Source organism: Erinaceus europaeus, chromosome 17 (assembly GCF_950295315.1).
Source record: "Erinaceus europaeus chromosome 17, mEriEur2.1, whole genome shotgun sequence".
Taxonomy (NCBI): domain Eukaryota; kingdom Metazoa; phylum Chordata; class Mammalia; order Eulipotyphla; family Erinaceidae; genus Erinaceus; species Erinaceus europaeus.
The window spans coordinates 63,747,427-63,768,868 of record NC_080178.1 but is presented as its reverse complement, the minus strand read 5'-3'; the positions used below and the strand labels follow the sequence as shown (position 1 = coordinate 63,768,868).

General features: G+C 50.8%; 1 protein-coding gene across 3 annotated transcripts in view; it reads left to right on the top strand.

The window, feature by feature from the left end:
- The window catches only part of P2RY6 (pyrimidinergic receptor P2Y6), a 263,236-nt gene extending 242,784 nt beyond the window's left edge, over nucleotides 1-20,452 (top strand). For 2 of the 3 annotated variants that reach the window (XM_060176860.1, XM_060176859.1), the window contains 2 exons: nucleotides 16,970-17,108; nucleotides 18,189-20,452. In XM_060176860.1, the coding sequence (XP_060032843.1) occupies nucleotides 18,210-19,196 (987 nt within the window). In that variant the 5' untranslated portion in view covers nucleotides 16,970-17,108; nucleotides 18,189-18,209 and the 3' untranslated portion in view covers nucleotides 19,197-20,452. The remainder of the gene's footprint in view (nucleotides 1-16,969; nucleotides 17,109-18,188) is intronic. The other variant, XM_007527488.3, reaches the window with a different exon arrangement.
- Nucleotides 20,453-21,442: the final 990 nt, after the last annotated feature.

Here is a 21,442-nt window from a genome sequence, read left to right as displayed (position 1 = left end):
GAGAAAGATAGACACCTGCAGACCTGCTTCACCGCCTGTGAAGCGACTCCCCTGCAGGTGGGGAGCCGGGGTTCGAACCGGGATCCTTATGCCGGTCCTTGTGCTTTGCGCCAGCTGCGCTTAACCCGCTGCGCTACAGCCCGACTCCCACTTCCTGAGTTTTAATAATAGCTCTCCTGATGTGTGTGAGATGGTATTCACTATGTTTTGATTTGCATTTCCATAGTGATTAGTGTCACTGAGTATCTTTTTTTTCTTAACATTTATTTATTCCCTTTTGTTACCCTTGTTGTTTTATTGCTGTAGTTATTGTTGTAGTTATTGTTGTTGTTATTGATGTCATTGTTGTTGGATAGGACAGAGAGAAATGGAGAGAGAATGGGAAGACAGAGAGGGAGAGAGAAAGATAGACACCCGCAGACCTGCTTCACCACCTGTGAAGCGACTCCCCTGCAAGTGGGGAGCCGGGGGCTAGAACCGGGATCCTCACACCAGTCCTTGCGCTTTGCGCTGCCTGCACTTTACCCACTGCGCTACTGCCTGACTCCCACTGAGTATCTTTTTATTGTGTTTATTGGCCATTTGGATATCTTTTGTTTATTTTTATTTTTTAGAAATGTCTATTTTGAGCTTTTCTGCCAGTTTTTTAATTGGATTGGCTAATTTTTTAAAAATAATTTTAAAACTTTTAAAATTTTTTCTCCTTTATTAATTGCATAGCGACAGCGAGATATTGAGGGGGGGGGGAGAGGGGCCTGTTGGTGGTGCTCTCGGGTGAGTGCACATTACCATGCACAAGGACCCAGGTTCAAGTTCCCAGCTCCCACCTACTGGTGAACAGAGACAGAGAAGCTGAGATGAAAAGGGGAGAGAGGGAGAGAGAAAGAGAGATGCCTTTAGTCCTGCTTCACCACTTGCGAAGACTCAGATTCTTCTTTTTTTTTTCCCTCCAGGGTTATTGCTGGGCTCGGTGCCTGCACCATGAATCCACCGCTCCTGGAGGTCATTTTTCCCCCTTTTTGTTGCCCTAGTTGTTGCAGCCTCCTTGCGGTTATTATTGCCATTGTTGACGTTGCTTTGTTGTTGGATAGGACAGAGAGAAATGGAGAGAGGAGGGGAAGACAGAGAGAGAGGGGGAGAGAAAGATAGACACCTGCAGACCTGCTTCACTGCCCATGAAGCGACTCCCCTGCAGGTGGGGAGCCGGAGGCTCGAACCGGGATCCTTACACCGGTCCCTGCGCTTTGCGCCACGTGTGCTTAACCCACTGGGCCACCGCCCGACTCCCGAAGACTCAGTTTCTATCTCCCTTTCTTCTTTCTTTCTTTCTCTCTCTCTCTCTCTCTCTCTCTCTCTCTCTTTCTTTCTTTCTTTCTTTTTGCCATCAAGGTTATCACTGGGGCTCGGTGTCTGCACTATGAATCTACCACTCCAGGTGGCCATTTTTTTCCTCTTTTTTTCCTTCTATTTTTATTTGACAGTACAGAGAGAAATTGATAGGGAAGGGGAGGCAGAGAGGGGGAGAGAAAGGTAGACACCTGCTTCAATGCTCATCAGGTTCTCTCGGCAGGTGAGGAGCTGGGGCTAAAACCTGGGTCCTAGTGTGTGGTGATATGTGTGCTTAACCAAGTGTGCCACCATCTGGCCCCACACATGTTCTTTCCAGAAGCATAAAGTTCCCATAACCCTTGTGACTAGTTGTCCTAGAGGAAGAGTTTAAACACCCTTTTGATTGACTTTTTCCTCCCCAGTCCCTAGAAGGGGCTGATAGATGCTCTGATCTGCTACATTGGATCGACCTTCTCGTGGTGCATCCTGTGAGTACCCATTCATTGGGGAAACTGACGATCCTTCCTAGCCGATTGAATCCACATGGATCCCAGTCACTTTCAAAGCCAGCAACAAGCAGCTCCTGACAGCTTTCAACCTGACCTGTTGACTGGCTATGGAAGAAGGGCAAACGCTAGAAGAAGAAGGGGCCCACCTTGAGTGAACAAGCTTACCATGGAATGGGAGAGGGCTCCCCACTTAGGGGCTCCTTAAAAACCAGCATGCCTCCCTGGAGAGGTCTGCAGAGTTGGGTGGGCTGGGGGACTCTACTTGAAAGGACACCTTTTACCTCACGCTTGCCTTTAGTGGTGAGGAGGGGGGCGGAAAATGCTCTGGGAAAAAATAGAAGGAATCATTTTATTTATTTATTTGCCCTTGGGCTTCATGCTTCTATAATTCCAATACTCTCAGTAAACTTTTCTTTCTGTTCAGGTAGAGGGTGATAAACACACACACACACACACAGAGAGAGAGAGAGAGAGAGAGAGAGAGAGAGAGAGGCAGACAGAGAGAGGAGGAAGGAGTAGCCCACAGCACTGCTTCCCCTTTACATAATGGAGTGTTTGAACTCTGGTCCTTGCACACGATAAAGTGTGTACTCTATTTAGGGAGTGATCCCTCAGACCCTTTTTAGTTAGTCCCTAAGGAATTCCTGGAAGAGCCCCATGATTGGTGGGACAAACCTGGCTCCAGGCAGGCTGGGCAAAGCCAGAGGGACTGGGTGTCCTGCCCCTGAGCACCTGCCAACCTCAGCCCTGTGTGTTGGAAGGTAAGGACAAAGACTCTGGGATCAGACTACTCAGCCTCCTTCCACCTGCTCCGCCATGTGTAGGTCAGCTAGCCTCTCTGTACCTCGGCTTCCTCAACTGAGGAGTAAATCGGAGTCAGCCCCAGCCCTGCCTCACAGGACCACCTTTAGATGGAGTGGTGTGTATCTGGCAAGCAGCTCAGGACACACATAGGAGTGGATGTCACTGTTGCCCCTTCCTGCATCCTTTCCCAGTGTGCCACCACAGCCCCAGCTCTGTTCACCACCCTCAGCCTTCCTTCTCCAGCCTCTGCCTGGCTGCTCCCTCTCCCTGCCATTCCCTGGGCCACCAGATACCCTTGACCGCTTCACTCCTGCCTCTTCCACTGTCCTGGATCCCATCCCCACCCCTCAATCTAGGCTTCATGGCCTGGCTCTGCCCCAGATGCATTGAGTTTCTGATAGTAAGCCCTGGTCTCTTATACGAGTCTTCAGGACACTGCAGATCTTACAGGGCTTCGGGGGTGGTGGTGGTGGCTTAAAAGCTGAGAACAGGGAGTCGGGCTGTAGCGCAGCGGGTTAAGCGCAGGTGGCGCTAAGCACAAGGACCGGCATAAGGATCCTGGTTCAAGCCCTGGCTCCCCACCTGCAGGGGTGTCGCTTCACAAGCGGTGAAACAGGTCTTGCAGCTGTCTATCTTTCTCTCCCTCTCTCTGTCTTCCCCCTCCCCTCTCCATTTCTCTCTGTCCTATCCAACAACAATGACAACAATAATAACTACAACAATAAAACAACAAGGGCAACAAAAGGGAATAAATAAATAAAAATAAATATAAAAAAATAATAAGACCTGGCTTTGTCCTTCTCCCCAGACACCCAGCTATAGAAGGCTAAAAGCAATGGGGTCAGCTTTTTGCTGCTGGGCTGTTTCTCCTGCCCAGGGGTCAGCTTTTTGCTGAGCAGAGGTCCCTCTGGCTGCAGAGGGGATGGGTTGGCAGGGAGCTGGGAGATAGAGAAAGAGGTGGCTATGGTCCAGAGTCACAGGATGAGACAAGAGACAATGTGACAGGTGTCAGGATAGAGAGCAGGAACAGAAGATAGCTCAGTATTAGAACACAAAACATGCATGCCTGTGCAATCCACACCAATCCCTGACACTATGCTTGCCAGAGCTGAGCAGTTCTCTGGCCTCTCTCTCATAAAAATAAATCCTTTTGGTAGACCAAGCAGTAGCACAGCGGGCTAAGCGCACATGGTGTGAAGCGCAAGGACTGGCATAAAGATCCCGGTTCCACCCCTCAGCTCCCCACCTGCAGAGGAGTCGCTTCACAAACAGTGAAGCAGGTTTGTAAGTGTCTATCTTTCTCTCCCCCTCTCTGTCTTCCCCTCCTCTCTCGATTTCTCTCTGTCCTTTCCAACAACAACAACAGCAATGACAACAATAACAATAATAACAACAACAAGGGCAAAAAAAAAAAAGGGGTAATGGCTTCCAGGAGCAGTGGATTCATAGTGCAGACACCAAGCCCCAGCAATAACCCTGGAGGCAAAACTTAATTAATTAATTAATTAATTAATTCCTTTCTAGGGGCCTGGTAGTGTCACACTTAGTAGAGAGCACAAATTACCATATGCAAGGACCCAGATTCCTGCCCCGTGTCCCCACCTGCAGGGAGAAAGCTTCACAAGTGGTGAAGCAGTGCTGTGGGTCTCTCCCTCTCTCTCTCAATGTCTCCCTCTTCCCTCTCTATTTTTCTGTGTTTCTACCAAAAAGAAAAAAGTTCTTTTTCAAAAGGTCATTTGTTTAGAAGAAGGAGGAGGAGGAGGAGGAGGAGGAGGAGGAGGAGAAGGAGAAGAAGGAGAAGAAGGAAAAGAAGAATTAGGAGCAGGGCTTGGGGATTGATTGGTAACAGAGCCTTGGTTTTCAGACCCAAGAAACAGCAGAGGGAGATGGAGGGATGCAAGGAAAGTGAAGAACCTGCAGTAAGCCCAGTAAACAGGACCTCGCTTCTCTGTGATTCTAAATGCCCCCACCCACCTCCACCCAGGCAGGGGTCTAGAGCAAGCACCTGGTGACATACTGGGCGGCTTGGTTAGTTCTGTCAGTCCCAGAGACCAGAGCCCACCCCAGTCTGGCCCAGGAAGAGCTGTGGAGCTGAGGACCTAGCACAGCCTGGCTGAGCTGTGCCAGCAGCACCAACAAAAACTACAAGCAGAGCCAGTTTCTTTCTTTCCTTTTCTCCTCCTCCTTTCTATTGAGGGAGTTAATGGTTTACAGTGCAGTCATTGACTTATGTCCTGGGACTGTCTCAGCCTGACTCTCTCTCTCTCTCAGCTAGAGGGATTGAGCAGGATATCTCTGTCAGAAAAACATGGAGATTTGCGATGTAATTGTGGTCTCCAGCCCACTTGCTTGTGTTAGAATTTAGAATTAGTCCTCCCTGGGTAGACATTCTAGAAGTTTATTCAGCCACCTGTCTGTTCAACCATGACCCAACAGTGAGTTGCGAGCACCTGCTGTGTGCCAGATGCACTCCCAGGTACTTAGGAACTGTCACAATAAGGAAGATACCAAAGGCCTTCCCTGAGGGAGTTTGGGGGGGGGGGAAGTGGGGCATCACCAGTTGTACACAAACAAGTAAGACAGTTAACACACATGCAGGCAGCACGAAGCAGGCTTGAGCTGAGAGGCTGCAATTTCAGCCAGCATGGTGGCCAAGGTGTCATCAGAGTGACCACACAATCTGAATCAGGAGCAACGGCCACCGGCACCCATGTCCTGGCCACCTGTGCTGCACTGAGGCCAGCAGCTGCCTGGCTTCCACCTCCCTTTCCAGCATCCCACAGAGGCAGCTAGGCCCACAGCAGAAGGCAAAGGGAGGGTAGTCCCCCTAATGGGGAGACCCCCACTCACTAGGAGGACATGGCCTGTATTAGGATTTGGGGCAGGGGTTCAGTTTCATCCTCCCAAAAAGGCAAGAAGAGACTGTATCCCACCCCACTTCACTAGAACCTCAGATAGGGTGGAGCACAGGGTTTGGTCCTCAGGTTTGGAGCCAGTGGGGCTCCACTTGGGTTTCTTGCCTCTACTGGGTGGGCTCAGGTCCTGGGGGTGGTCAGAGCAGGACCACGGCAGTGGAAAGTCTTCCCTGGGAGATAAGAGGCTCTCTGAAGCTTGCTCATACCCCCCCCCCCTTTGCCCCTGATACCTGAAGACAAAGCTGCCTGCCTTGGGGGCCTTGAGTATCTGTGAAATGAGCCCACAAGAAACACTCAGTCAGTGTTGGTGATTGCGGTTTGAGGGACCAGGCAGGCTCAGAGGTCCTATTCCTACAGTCAGTCTCTCCACCTGCTCCCGCAGCCCCAGCTTCTGTTATCAGGCAAGAAGACATAGAGCTAAGCTAGTGTTTTGAGCCAGGCAGCACCAAGGACAGGGCCTGGGTTCAGCTCTGTGAGCTGCTATCTGTGATGGACCCTGGGCCCTCAAGGGAAAGCAGGCCTGACCCCATCTTCTACCCAGATCAGGGAAGGAGACAGCCTGGCTCTCACTGGCCCTGCTCTCACTGGAGCTGCTTTCCTGCCTCAACTCCCAGCTTCATTTCTGTGTCCTATCTCAGGGAGGCAGGAAACTGGACAGCTAGGGGACAGAAATGAGACATCCCAGGGTTACTTGGGAAGCTGATAGAGAAGTGTTGTTGTTGTTGGTGGTGTGTGTGTGGGGGGGGTAACCTGGCTGTCTCCATGAGGGTGACACCTGGCCAGTTCCAGCTTCCCTTGCTGGCATGTCAGGGTTCCAGGCAAGTCCCTGATCTCCAGGCTTAACTGTCCCATGGGGAAGTGTCACCCAGAGAAAATCCCCCTCACTCTGAGTGGATGACCAGGCTGGGGAGTCCCCTCCTCCTCACTGGTACACCCAAGTCACAGGCTAACCACTTGAGACCCACAAGACTCTGGAGGGGGTGCCCCAAAGGGAGACTGGGAAGTGGGGTAGGGGAAGCCTCTAGGGGGCAGGACAGTGAGTGTGAGACTGGAGCCTGGTTACCTAGGAGGTGGGGCCTGAAGGCACCACAGAGGCTGTCAGTCAGCTATTCTTCTCACAGTGAAGCAGGAGTCCGTCTGTCTGTCTTTCCTTTTGATGGGGCTCCAGCACTTGTTTTATTTCCTCTGTTCCTGGAAGACTTTTTTATTTTTATTTTTTAATTAATAAATTAATTAATTAATTAATTAATAAAGAGAGGCAGAGAGATAAGGAGAGACACCACAGCACTGCTCCATTTGTGAAGTTTCCCTTTTGTAGGTATTCCTGTGTGTGTGTGTGTGTGTGTGTGTGTGTGTGTGTGCGCGTGCGCGCGTGTCTCAAACCTGGGTCCCAAAAGTTAAATGTAAAGTGTGCACTGTACCAAGTGAGCTATCTCCCAGCCCTCAGTGGGTTCTTTCATTCCGTTTTTTAAATTTATTTATTGAGAAATTAATGGTTTACAGTCAACAGCAAAATAAAATACAGTAGTTTGTACATGTGTAATATTTCTCAGTTTCCTACATCACAATTCAAACCCCACTAGGTCCTCCTCTGTCTCCTAGGACCTGAACCTTCCCCTACTCCCACCCTAGAGTCTTTAACTTTGATGAAATACCCCCAGTCCAGTCCAAGTTCTGCACTGTGTTTTCCCTTCTTTTCTTACTTTTCAACTTCTTTTTTTTAAAGAGTAATTTATTTTTTTCCTTTACTGAGGGATTAATGTTTGACAGTGAATACAATAGTTTGTACATGAATAACATTTCTCAGTTTTCCACATAACAATACAACCCCCACTAGGTCCTCTGTCATCCTTTTCCAGGACCTGGACTCTCCCCCCCACACACACCCCAGAGTCTTTTATTTTGGTGCAATACATCAACTCCAGTTCAGGTTCTACTTGTGTTTTCTCTTCTGATCTTGTTTTTCAACTTCTGCCTGTGAGTGAGAATATTCCATATTCGTCCTTCTCTTTCTGGTTTACCTCACTTAACATGATTACTTCAAGTTCCATGCAAGATGAGATGAAGGAAGTAAAGTCACCATTTTTAATAGCTGAGTAGTATTCCACTGTGTTTATATACTAAAACTTTCTCAACCACTCATCTGTTGTTGGACACCTGGATTGCTTCCAGGTTTTGGCTATTACAAATGGTGCTGCTATGAACATAGGTATACACAAATCTTTTTAAATGGTTGTGTTTGGCTCCTTAGACTATATCCTCAGGAGAGGAATTGCAGGGTCATAGGGTAGGTCCACTTCTAGCCTTCTGAGAGTTCTCCAGACTGCTTTCCACAGGGAGTAAGTTCCTTTTTAAAGAGCTTTCCAAGAGGGCCAGGTGGTGGTGCACCTGGTCGAGTGCACGTTACAATGTACAAGAACCTAGGTTCAGGCCCCCGGTTCTCAACTTCAGGGAGAAAGCTTTGCATGTGGTCAAGCAGTGCAGCAGGTGTCTCCCTTTCTATTTCCCTCTCTATCTCTCCCCATCCTCTTGATTTCTGACTGTCTCTACCCAATAGATAAATATTAAAAAAAAAATAATGACATCCATGGGGCATACCTCCACAGGGAGATTTAAGAAATGAGACACCACAGAGGTCCATCCAGGCAAGGAATAGAGACTCTATCACACCAGCTCCAAGGGAGAAAGGCCCTGGGATGGCTCAGGAAGTGGTATAGCAGTAAAGCATAGAACTTGCAAGTGTGAGGTCTTCAATGCAAACACCGACACTGCCTAATGCTCTGGTTCTCTCCCTCTCTCTCATTATTTAATCATAAAAAAAAAAATCAGGAGGTTCTGGGTCCTCCTAGAATCCTGGGTGGGAGGTGCTCCAGCCCCAGGTGCATGGACTGAGAAATCAAAGTACAGTGGACTGCCCTCTGTTTGGCCCCTATTGCAGCTCAGCGCAAGCCCAGCCTCTGCACTCATTCTCTCAGGAACCCCTAACTAAGGCTACCAGGCCTGGCTTCCTCACCAGGAGGTGGGGATGTCACCATGCAGAGATAGTGAGGAGGATGCAGCAGGCAGGTATGTGAGAAGCCCTGGTCCTGCTGGTCGACTGGGCCTGGCAAGCAGTGCGAGTGCCCACCTATCAAGTCAGAGAACAACTGAAGCAGGCAGCTCCAGCCCCAAGCCCCATGAAACTGCAGCTTCCCCTTCCTTATGTGCCTAGTGGCTTTCACTTCCAGCCCCGCTGCCTGGTGAGCAGAGGGTAAGAAGAGGAAGTGGGAAAGGAGAAGAGAGATCAGGGCGGCAGCCCTCCTGTGCCCCATGCCTGGCCTGCCAGCAGACAGCCCAATGCCACAGGGCAAAGCTGGGGCAATGGGGAAAGGGACACTGCTTGGGCTGGCTGGGTGGCAGTCCCCAGCTGAGGCAGTCAGCACCATGACAAGGCCATCTGACTCCTCAGGAAGGAAGCAGGGCCATGACCCCTTATCCTGTGCCCCTAAGGCTAGACTCACTGCCCCCCCCCCCAGGGACATGACAGGGGCTTTCCAGCTCCTGTTTCCCAGAAAATAGACAGGCAAGGGTGGGCAGTCCTCTTCCCACAGCCAGCCTGGGCTCCTGGCTCCTGGCAGACTGGTGGGCCATGACTCAGCCTTCCAGCTCTGACTGCCTAATCTACCTGCCTTCCAGACCCAAGGGCTGCAGGACCTTCGTTTCTTCATTGTGTCTAAACTGAGCTGCCTTGTTGTTTTTCCTTCTCCACCGGCTCTTTGAACATGATCTTTGCTTAAAAATAGCTACCCAGAGAGTCAGGCGGTAGCGCAGCTGGTTAAGCGCACGTGGCGCAAAGCATAAGGACCGGCATGAGGATCCTGGTTTGAGACCTGGCTCCCCACCTGCAGGGGAGTCACTTCATAGGCGGTGAAGCAGGTCTGCAGGAGTCTCTCTTTCTGTCCCCCTCTCTGTCTTCCCCTCCTCTCTCCATTTCTCTCTCTGTCCTATCCAACAGTGATGACATCGAGAACAATAACAACTACAACAACAATAAAACAACAAGGGCAACAAAAGGGAAAATAAATAATAAAAAATTTTAAATAAATAAAAATAGCTGCCCAAATGATTTGCACTTTTTAAATTTATTTTTGATGGAAACAAAAAGATGGAAATTGAGAGAGAAGGAAAAGATAGAGAGGGAGAGAGAGAGACACCTGCTTCACCACATACAAAGGTTCCCTCCTACAGGTGGAGACTGGGGGGCTTGAACCGTATCCTTGCACATTGTAACATGTGTGCTCAACCAGGTGCACCACCACCTGACTCCCACTTTGTTTATTTGTTTTGTTGTTTTCTTTCTATTTGATTTGACAGGGCAGAGAGAAATTGAGAAGGGAGTGGAGACAGAGAGACAGACAGACAGACACCAGCAGGCCTGCTTCACCACTCCTGAAGCATGCCCCTGCAGGTGGGCAGCAGGGATTTGAACCTGGTTCCTTGCATGTGGTGATACGTGCGCTTAATGGAGTGTGCACCTCCTGGCCCACACAATGTTTTTTTTTTGTTTGTTTTATTTTCTACTGAAGCACTGAGGACGGTATCCAGGACGGTCTACTGACGCCATCTTATGGCCATAGGCCCTCAACACAGGGAAGATACCCCCCACGTACACACACACATACAGAGAGACACATACAGCAGGGTCCCCTGGCATGTGGAACAGTCCAAAAGAGGCCTGACATGGGTTCACTGTGGGAGCAAGTGCTGTGAGGTGAGGGGGCCTAACACGGCTGAGCTCATCCCACTCTTTTTTTAAAAAAAATTTATTATTTTTTAAATATATATTTATTCCCTTTTGTTGCCCTTGCTTTATTATTGTACTTATTATTGTTGTTGTTATTGATGTCATCATTGTTGGATAGGACAGAGAAATGGAGAGAGGAGGAGAAGACAGAAAGGGGGAGAGAAAGACAGACACCTGCAGACCTGCTTCACCACCTGTGAAGCGACTCCCCTGCAGGTGGGGAGCCGGGGGCTCGAACCGGGAGCCTTATGCTGGTCCCTGCGCTTTGCACCACGTGCACTTAACCCGCTGCGCTACTACCTGACTCCCTCATTCCACTCTTACAGCAGTTTGTGTTCTGGCTCCTGAGGCTCATCCTTACTTTTCAGATAGAAAATGCAGGCGTTGAGAGTCGGACGGTAGCGCAGTGGGTTAAGCACACATGGTGCAAAGCACAGGGACCGGCGTAAGGATCCTGGTTCGAGCCCCCGGCTCCCCACCTGCAGGGGAGTCACTTCACAGGTGGTGAAGCAGGTCTGCAGGTGTCTATCTTTCTCTCCCCCTCTCTGTCTTCCCCTCCTCTCTCCATTTCTCTCTGTCCTATCTAACAATGACGACAACAATAATATACTACAAGGGCAACAAAAGGGGAAATAAATAAAATAAAATTTTTAAAAAATTGAAAAGAAAAGGAAAATGCAGGTGTGTGGGGCTGGGTGGTGACGCACTTGATATAACACACATGCTATCATGAGCAAGGACACAGGTTCAAGCCCTTGATCCCCACCTGCAGGGGTGAAGTTTCACAAGTGGTGAAACAGTACTACAGAAAGCTCTCTCTCTCTCCTCCTCCTCCTCCTCCTCCTCCTCCTCCTTCTCTTCCTCCTCCTCCTCCTCTCAATTTTTCTGTCCTATCTAATAAGTAAATAATAAATAAAATATATAAAAAAAGAAAATGCAGACATGGAAGTAGGGATCATTCAGAGGGATGGAAATGCTGGTCTTGAGTACAGCATGGGCGGTACTGGGGGAGCTCTGTGGGTGGTGGAGTGATATCTCTTCTTTCATTTTTCTCTTCTCCACCTCTCTCTAAAAGAAAGAATGAAAATATCAGGTAGGAAAGCTGTTCAGCAATGCACATGTGTAAGGCCATGGATTCATTCCCCTGCACTGCAAAAATAGATAAGAAACTGAAACAAACCCAACCCCTTCCCCAGGGCTGACACCCCAGGCAGTGCTCCGTTCTTGGAACAAACACCCTGATGGGGGTTTTCCGGGTCTTAGGGACCCTGTGGAGGACGGGCTACTGGGCTGAAAGCCCCTTGGCCCCAGGTCAAGGCACAGCTTCAGCCAAGTCAGGAGGTGGGTGCCCTCCTTATGCAGATCTGAGTTTGCCTGTGGCTCAAACGGAAACGTTCTCCTATGGACCAGGTTGTTGACCCTGGCTTGGGTCTGAGATTCCCTTGCCTGTAAAATGGGTTTGGGGGTGAACCTGTGGGGTAAAAACGGTCCTCCCTCCACTGGCAGGTCATCCTCACCATGTACTGGTGGCCTGCAGGGCTGGGCTGGGGGACAGCCGGCAGCAAGACCGGGGAGCAGGCAGCAGGACAGGAGCAGGGGTGGACAATAGGACCTGGGGGAGAGTCAGTAGGACTGAGAAGGGGGCAGGCAGGCAGCAGGCCTGGAGATGGTGTGCAGGAAGCAGGACTGAGCAGAGAAGCCTCAGAAAGAAGGGACTTGAGCAGAGACAAGAACCCAGTAGAAGCCAAGGCACTACTACAACCCCACCACCACCAGGGCACTGTCCCTCCCCTGGCCCCACCACATACCAGTTGGCTAGCTGCTCCAAATCAAAGCCCACCTCCTCTGAGTCACTCCTGTGCTGCCACTACCACCGGGCTGTCCTCCTGGAGCTAACCTAACAGCTCTGGGTCCTGGCTCAGGAGTAAAGAGGGGCAGCAAAAGGCTGAACTCAGGGTGTCACCTGTCCCCACAACCCAGGCTATCATTCCCATGGAGCTCATTCTGAGTGCAGAATGGGGGTGATTGCTGAATGGGGGCTGTTTAGATGCATGTGGAAGCAAGGAGGGTTAAGTGGTGAACAGGGCGCGCACAGTGGGCATGTGGGTGAATGAGCTGGTGAGTGGGGAGAGGAGGTGAAGAGGAAGGCAGGCTGAGAGAGGGCTGAGGAGAAGGGAAGCTATTGGGTCTGTGTGTCTACCCTCCTCACGGGCTAACTCTACGGGGGTGGACGCAGTCGGTTCCTGGAAGAAGCCCATTTCCCGCCTCCTTGCTCCTCTGAGTCCAGTTTCCGCCCTGGCCTTAGTGCTGGGGTGGCCCACAGGGAAGGGGTGGCCCCCACAGGGGCTATTTCAGTCAGAGATGGCCAGCCAGGAAAGAGAACGCTTCCTGCCTGCTGGAGGGGCTGAAGCTGGAGAGTGGGGAGCTTCTCTCTGCTATCTCCTTGTCCTCTCACACTTGGCAGCCCCCAAGGAATTTGTGCATGGGGCACAGGAGGCTGTGTAAGTGTTGGGGCATCTCGAGCCCGGGCCAGAGGAGCAGAGGGCTGGACACCAGGGACTAGGACTTGAGGCAGGCGGGTGGGGCAGGTGTTGACCAAAGAAGGTGCAGAAGAGGCAGAAGATGGCGCACCTGGCAGAGCACATGTCTTGTACATGAAGCCCTGGGTTCAAGCACCCTCAAACTGCATAAAAGCACCATGGACAGCACCAGGGAGCTCCATAGATGGCAAAGCAGTGCTGGAGTCTCTTTCCTCTGTGTGTCTCTGTCTTTGTCTCTCTTTCTCTAAATTAAGAAGTGAATGAATTGGTCAGGAAGCAGCTAAATGTAGTGGTATTGTGCAAGTGTGAGGTGCTGGGTTCACCCCCACCCCAGTGCTAAGAATATATATATGTCCATCTCCTAATAAAAGGGAAGTCCCCAGATTTGGGGGGCCCAGAGGAGGGGACATCCCCTCAGCTTGATGTGAACACAGGAATCTTGACAGAAGTGGTCTGGGAACAGCACAGTTGGGGAGATGAGAGAGCAGAAGGGTCTCGGATAGGGGTAGCTATGTTGTTTGTGTCCTGGGAACAGGGGGGCAGGAGAGGCAGGGCAAGGGCCCAAGGTTCTCTGGGTGTTGGGAGGGCTGGGCAGTGGCCTTGAATGGCAGGCCCAAGCTCTGCATTTTTCTCCAGAGGGTAGAGCAGTGCAAGGCAGGCAGAGGCTAGATCCCAGGAGTCTGGAGTCTGAGCTGATCCCGGGCTCTGGGTGCAATAATGGGTGACAGACATGGGCTGGAAGAGCCCACATCTGGTGCTGCCTGGAGGCAGGGGCCCAGCATCCTCCCCTCTGTGCTGGAAACAGGGTAGACAGAATTCACCCCTCCTATGTCCCCGGCAGGCAGAGTAGATGCAAGGGCCAGGGATAGTGACTCATCCCAAAGCCTACCTGCAGATCTACCTGCCTTCCCTCACGCTCCCTAGAGAGCCTGTCCACGGGTTGGAGTGGTACAGAGACCCATGGGGGCTGAGGCATGAGCTGCCTCTTGGGCTGGTAACAGTGAGCAAGTGCCTTTCTTTCTACTGCTTTCCCCTCCTCACTCTGACCTTCTGCCCTATAGGCTGCCCTGCTCTCACACCTGGTTGGTTCCAACTGCTTTCACCCACAGCACCCCAGGAACTTCACTTCCCTCTCCACCCATGAGAGCCCTCCTCAGCTACCTGGATCTCATACCACCCTTCCTCATCCCCCTAAAAGCCCCTTCTGTTTTCTGGGCTCACACTGGTCTCCCCCATATGTGTGTGTGTGTTTGTGTGTGTATTTGTGTTTGTATATGTGTGCATATATGTTTCTCTCTTCATGTATCTATCTATCTATGTCAACCTCATGCAGCCAATGGACTGAGGACTCATTAATGTCTGCTATGTGAAAATGGGGGGAGGGAGAGAAGAGGAGAGAAGAGATGAATCTGTGATTGAAAGAGTGGCCTGAACAGATGGATGGAGCAAAGAGTTTTTTCTTGCCTGTACACATCTTGGCTTCCTAGCTACACTGGGTGGCGGGGGGTGGGGTGGTGGGAGACGTACTCCATGCTTCCTCCTCTGGCTTCCCTCATATGCACACAGAACTAGTTATCTGGGAGCCTGGCACCCCAGTTATGGGCTAAGAGCCCAAGAAGACTTTCCTGTAACTAAATGCAATGTAGCAAATTCAATCAGCATCACTTTGGAGCTGCTCAGCATCTGGGTAGCATGGCTTTGTCTAACTCAAATTCTGTTTGGTAGAAATTAGTTTGCGGGGGAGGGGGGGTGTCGAGCGGTAGCGCATCAGGCTAAGTGCATGTGGCACGAAGCTCAAGGACCAGCCTAAGGATCCCGGTTCGAGCCCCCTGGCTCCCTGCAGGGGAGTCGCTTCACAAGTGGTGAAGCAGGTCTGCAGGGGTCTCTTTCTCTCCCTCCTCCCATCTTCCCCTCTTCATTTCTCTCTGTCCTATCCAACAATGATGCCATCAACAACAACAATAATAATAGCTACAACAACAATAAAAAACAACAAGGGCAACAACAGGGGGGAAAAAAGCAAATTAAAAAAAATTTTTTAAAAGGAAAGAAATGAGTTTGTGAAGTTAAGTTTTGCTCTAATACAACTTTTGAACATCTTACAACATTGCATGTCTCATCACATTAAGAGCCCTGTGCCAGGTGCCCTGTAAGGCAGAAATTGTTGAACCCTGTTTCATGGATGGAGAAACCGAGGCAAGGGGGTTTAGCTGTGAGCCCAAGGCTATGGTGCTCACATGTGGCAGAGCTGGGGTTAAAAACCTGTACATCTGTACCAGAGCCCATGCACCTAGCCTCAGTCCTTTCTGTGCCTCTGAATGTACTGGAAGAACTTCTATTTCTTCAGGACACAGTTTCTTCATTTATAAAACAGAGAGAGGGGAGAAGTCGCCTCAAAGATCCACTGGTTTTAAGTCGTGAATCCCCTCTAGAGAGCGGCAAATGTAGCAATGCAGTTTGGCACGAGATACCAGGCAGCAAAATAGCCCACTGGATAGTGTGCTGCTCTGCCAAGCACTTGACCCAGGTTAAGCCTGGCCCCCACCACACTGAAGGAATTTTTGGTGCTGGCTTCATTTATTCTGCCTTTGTGTCTCTAACTAAAAAAATGTAAAAAAAAAAAAAAAATGGTCCGGGAAGTGGTGCAGTGGATAAAGCATTGGACTCTCAAGCATGAGGTCCTGAGTTCAATCCCCGGCAGCACATGTACCAGAGTGATGTCTGGTTCTTTCTCTTTCCTCCTTTCTCATTAATAAATAAAATAAATTTTTAAAAAAGTTTTAAAAAATCAAGTTTACCCCACCAGGGAGCCCCTGAAGGCATACATGCTGCTGGCTCCCCCAAAGCCAGTCTGCAGCATGGAGTATAGGGACAGGTGGAGGGTGGCATGGATTTTTTTTCCTCCCTTTTGTTGACCTTGTTGTTTTTTATTACTATTGTAGTTATTGTTGTTATGATGTTGTCGTTAGATAGGACAGAGAGAAATGGAAAGAGGAGGGGAAGACAGAGAGCAGAGAGGGGGAGAGAAAGATAGACACCTGCAGACCTGCTTCACCACCTGTGAAGAGACACCCTTGCAGGTGGGGAGCCAGGGGCTCGAACCGGGATCCCTACACTGGTCCTTGTACTTAGCGACACGTGCGCTTAACCCACTGCGCTACTGCCCGAATCCTGGCATTAAAAAAAAAAATTAATTATTAATGAGAACGGAGGAGAGAGAGGACAAAGAAAAAAATGAGGGGAGAGATACAGGGAGAAAGAGACATCTGCAGACCTGCTTCACCACTTGTGAAGCATCCTCCCTGCAAGTGGGGACCAGGGATCAAACCTGGACCCTTGTGTGTGGTAACTTTATTTATTTATAAAATGTAAGTATTGACAAGACCATAGGATAAGAGGGGTACTATTCCATATAATTCCCACCACAAGAACTCCATATCCAATCCCCTCCCTTGATAGCTTCCCTATTGTTTATCCCTCTGGGACTATGGAACCAAGGTCATTGTGGGTTGCAGAAGGTGGGAAGTCTGGCTTCTGTAATTGCTTCCCGATGAACATGGGTGTTGACAGGTCGATCCATACTCCCAACCTGTCTCTCTCTCTCCTTAGTGGGGTAGGGATTGGAGAGGTGGGGCTCCAGGACACATTGGTGGGGTCGTCTGCCTAAGGAAGTCAGGTTGACATCATGATAGCATCTGGAAACTGGTGGCTGAAAAAGAATTGAGATATAAGGCAGAAAAGATTTTTGAGTAGTGTGATAACTTTTATGCACTTTACCAGTTGCACCAGGCCATCTGCTCCCCTCTCTGGCTTCTCCCTGTGCTCCAATCCTCCCCTTATGTAAATCAAGTTTGACTTGATTGGTCTCTCAATCATTGGCCTTGAGGGAAGCTGTTCTCATTATAACCACCAGATGGCGCCGTGGCTCCAGTAATTGAGCAAGACCTGCTGAAAATCCAGTGAACATACAAGCCCCAGGGGGGCAGCAATATAGCTGACCTGGGAGGGCACCTGCTTTAGGTTTGTGCTCCGCCCACACTTTCTGGTCATATGTGCTCTAGCTCTCTCCTCTCCGTCTGTCTCCCCCAGCGCAGTGAAACTAAAGAAGGAAAGAGACAAAGAAGAAAGAATTGCAGAATATTCCTGAATCACCGCCGTCCCTGTTTCACAGCGAAGATTATCAGCTGAAGGAGGACCATGACTGGCAGGTGGAGTCCAGGCTGAGGAGGTGGGCACTGTCCTCAGTCCGCTCCTGGTGTGTGGATGTGTCCTTTGTGTTTATTAATACAGTGACCAGGGTCCTCTCTGCTCTGGACCCCAGGGCTCTCATACACACAGACAACACACATGGCCCTTCCCTTCAAAAGGTCAGGCCTGCCAGAACCATAGTCTTCAAGCTCCAAGAGTCCCAGCACAGCTCAGTGCCTCTGACTTCATGCTACTCAGCAGCGGGTTTATCACTCTCCCACTTTTCAGGTGGGAAGACTGAGACTCAGGCAAGCTGTATCAGCAGCACAAGCCCACTCAAGCTAATGAGTGGAGCTAGAACTCACGGCCATGGTCCAAATAGCTCACTGGGTAGGGTGAGTACCTTGCTCTGTGTGACCCAGGTTTGAGCTCTGGCACCACAAGGGAGGTGCCATCCCACTGGAGGGATCTCCAGTACCAAGGTCTCTCTCTTTTCTGTCTCTATCTGAATGAAAAAGCCATCAAGAAGTAGTGACACATCACATATGCATGAGGCCCTGACACACAGCCTGATTTCATCAACTTCCCTCTACAGAAGAGACATTTGACCAGGGTTTTGAGGGGGGGGGGAGTTCACCATCAAGCCTGAGGCACCAAAAGTCTCAGGTTCAATCCCCAACACCAACATAAGCTATAGCTGAACACTGCTCTGGTAAACACACACACACACACACACATACACACAGACACACACACACACCAACACCAAAACCAACAGCACAAAATTTAAAAGAGAAAGATTTCTTTATTATCTTATTTATTTATTTGTTTATTTATTGTACTAGAGCACTGCTCAGCTCTGGCTTATAATGGAACTAGGGATTAAACCTGGAAGCTCAGAGACTCAGGCATGAAAGTCATTTGTATAACCATTATGCTGTCTCCCCAGCTCAAGATCTATTTATTTATTTATTTATTTATTTATTTAAAGAAAAAAAATTTGGTTTCTCCCAAGCTTGAGATGCACTGGGACTGGCGACAGGGCAGGGGGCTTAGGGAGGGACAGGGACCTCTGGATGGCCAATCACGTGGTCACCAATGGGCTGTGTTGTTCCCGCAGCCTCTCTAGCCTTCAGCAGCCATGCAGTGGGGCAACGACACGGGCCTGGCCCGGGACTCTGCACCCACCACTTGCGTCTTCCGAGAGAACTTTAAGCGCCTGCTGCTGCCCCCAGTGTACTCAGTGGTGCTGGCAACCGGCCTGCCACTCAACGCCTGCGTCATCGCCCAGATCTGCACATCCCGCCGGGCGCTGACCCGCTCGGCCGTGTACACGCTGAACCTGGCCCTGGCCGACTTGCTGTACACCTGCTCCCTGCCCCTGCTCATCTACAACTATGCCCGTGGCGACCACTGGCCCTTTGGGGACCTGGCCTGCCGCCTCGTGCGTTTCCTCTTCTATGCCAACCTGCACGGCAGCATCCTCTTCCTCACCTGCATCAGTTTCCAGCGCTACCTGGGCATCTGCCACCCGCTGGCCCTCTGGCACAAGCGTGGGGGCCGCCGGGTCGCCTGGCTGGTGTGTGGGGCTGTGTGGCTGGTGGTGGCCACCCAGTGCCTGCCCACTGCCTTCTTTGCTGCCACGGGCACCCAGAGGAACCGCACCGTGTGCTACGACCTGAGCCCGCCCGCCCTGGCCGGCCGCTACCTGCCTTACGGCATGGCCCTTACCGTGGTGGGCTTCCTGCTGCCCTTTGCCGCCTTGCTGGCCTGCTACTGCTGCCTGGCCCGTCGCCTGTGCCGCCAGGACGGCCTGATGGGGACTGCGGCCCGGGAGCGGCGGGGCAAGGCGGCGCGCATGGTGGTGGTGGTGATGGCTGTCTTTGTCATCAGCTTCCTGCCTTTCCACATCACAAAGACTGCCTACCTGGCAGTGCGGTCCACACCAGGGGTGCCCTGCCCCATGCTGGAAGCCTTTGCGGCCGCCTACAAGGTCACTCGGCCCTTCGCCAGTGCCAACAGCGTGCTCGACCCCATCCTCTTCTACTTCACTCAGAAGAAGTTCCGCCGGCGGCCCCAGGAGCTGCTGCAGAAACTCACGGCCAAGTGGAAGCGGCAGGGCCGCTGAGTCCACCCAGTGCAGCCCTAGCAACCCCAAACAGGCAGAGAACTCATCACCTTGACATTGCCTGGAGTCCCGTCCCTGGCAGCGTCCCCCCCCCAAGTCACCAGCCCATTCTCTGGACCTGACCTGTGGACACAGAGATAGACACTGGGTCATTGAGAGCTGGGGGCACTGTGGTAGGCTGCACAGTGATGGAGGAGCATCACTAGGAAGTGAGGGACCGTGGGAGGAGGAAGTGCGGGCTCCTTGGCCTTTTCCCCTCCTCACCTGCCTTTTCTCTCTTCACCTTCACCTGGCCACACTTGGTGCCGAGCTGGGCAGTGGGAGCTTGCCTCCAGGGTAGACAGGATGCAGACAGGGTTTGGAGGTGGAGTGTTGAGAGGCCCTGGGGCACCATGCATGTTCCAGGGGTCTGAAGCCATGCTACTGTGAGCCCTGAAGATTTCTCAGGGATGGAGCAGTGCCCTGGGGCTGGCAGGATGTGGTTAGTGAAGAGGTGGGGGACCTGGTGTTCTTGGAGTGGCAAAGGCATGAGGGCTGCTGGAAGGAGGCCACTGGCCTGAGAGGAGGCTGGCAGGTGGCAGGGCTGTACAGTCAAGGGTTTGGGTGGCAGGCTAGGGAAGCACCAGAGAGTCCTGGCAATGACAATGGGAACCATTACTAGGCTCTGCAGACTCCAGGTGCCATGCACTATGGGAACCTTTTCTCATTTAATCCTTAGAGGACACTTCCCTCAACACATGGGAAAACTGAGGCTCAGATATGGGAACTGACTTGCCAAGGTCACAAAGCATTTCTTTAACTCAAAATTAGAACACGAACACACACACACTTCACCACTTTCTTCACTTACCATCAAGTACCTGCTAGCTCCTATAACTGGGAGTCCTACGAAGTTGTGACAGAGATAATCAAGTGGCAACCATGACATGACTCTTCGTTAGCTGGAAGTCATGGCCTCCTTGGATGATGAGTTCATTCCTCTGTCACTCTTGCAGAAAGGTAAATCAGGTACGTCCCAGCCCATGGAATACATATTAATCTCCCTAAGGCGGTTTCACAAAGGGGGTTTCTTTGCAAGCATTGTGGTATTTGTCCTCTGTATCCCATCCCTTCTTGTCATTTATAATGGGGACTTCACAGCTAGGTCAAGACAGCAAGAACAGAAAACTAGGAGCAGCTTGGGCTCCTGGCCATTCCTGTTTGGGGTCACTTACTTCTCGGCTTTTACATGAGAAATAAATGTTTATCTTTTCTAAGTTATTGTTTTTCAGGCCTTTGTTACCCACATACAAAAAGAATCTCTTTGCTTCGGTTCCATTGTGAGATGTGGGCCCTAGGGGAGGCCATGCAGTGAGTGATCTGGACAAGGGTGAGGCCTCCATCTGAGTGGGAGCAAAGAATCTCCAGGGTCTAGATGTACCCAAAAGGGCTTCTCAGAAGAGGTGCCATGCCTGGGGAGTGCTCAGGTCAAAAGTGGATGAGCAATCCCCAGCATAACAAATGCCAGATCCATGTCCTGGTTCTGTCTGTCTGTCTTGTCTTTTTCTCATAAACGAAACTTAAAAGGTGGAGCTGGTGAGAGATCTCACCTGGGAAGGTGTCTGCTTTGCCAAGACTGGCCTCCACCACACTGGGATTACCTCTGATGCTGTGGTTTCTCGCTCTTTCTATCTTTCTCTTTCAGCCTGGAGCAATGCAGTCCATGCAATAACAAAATAGGAGGGGGTGCTTAGGGATATGTGGGTGAGTGGACTTCTTGAGGAGGGAGATGAGTGAAAATAAGGAGGAGGAGAAGGAGAAGGAAGAAGGTGAAATGCCCACTTGGCTAGAGTACTGCTTTGTGGTCCTGGTTTGAGCCTGGCTCCCACTGCATTGATGGAAGCTTCAGTGCGGTAGTCGTTGCCACTTACCCTCTCTGCCAAGAAAGGGGAGAATGAAGGATGGAAGAAAGGGAAGGAGGGAGAAAGAAAGGGAGGGAGAAAAAGAATAAAGGAGAGAAAGAAACAGAAGGAAGGAAGGAACAAAGAAAGAAAGAGGAAAAATAGCCACTAGGAATAGTGGACTCCTTGGGCAGGTGACAAGTCCCAGAAATGGCCCTGGTGGTAGGGAAAAAAAAGTCTGGTTGAACACACATATTAACATGCACAAGAACCAGGGTTCAAGCCCCAGCTCCCCACCTGCAGGAGGGGACACTTCACCAGCAAAGAAAGTACTACAGGTGTCTCTGTTTCTTTCCTATCAAATTC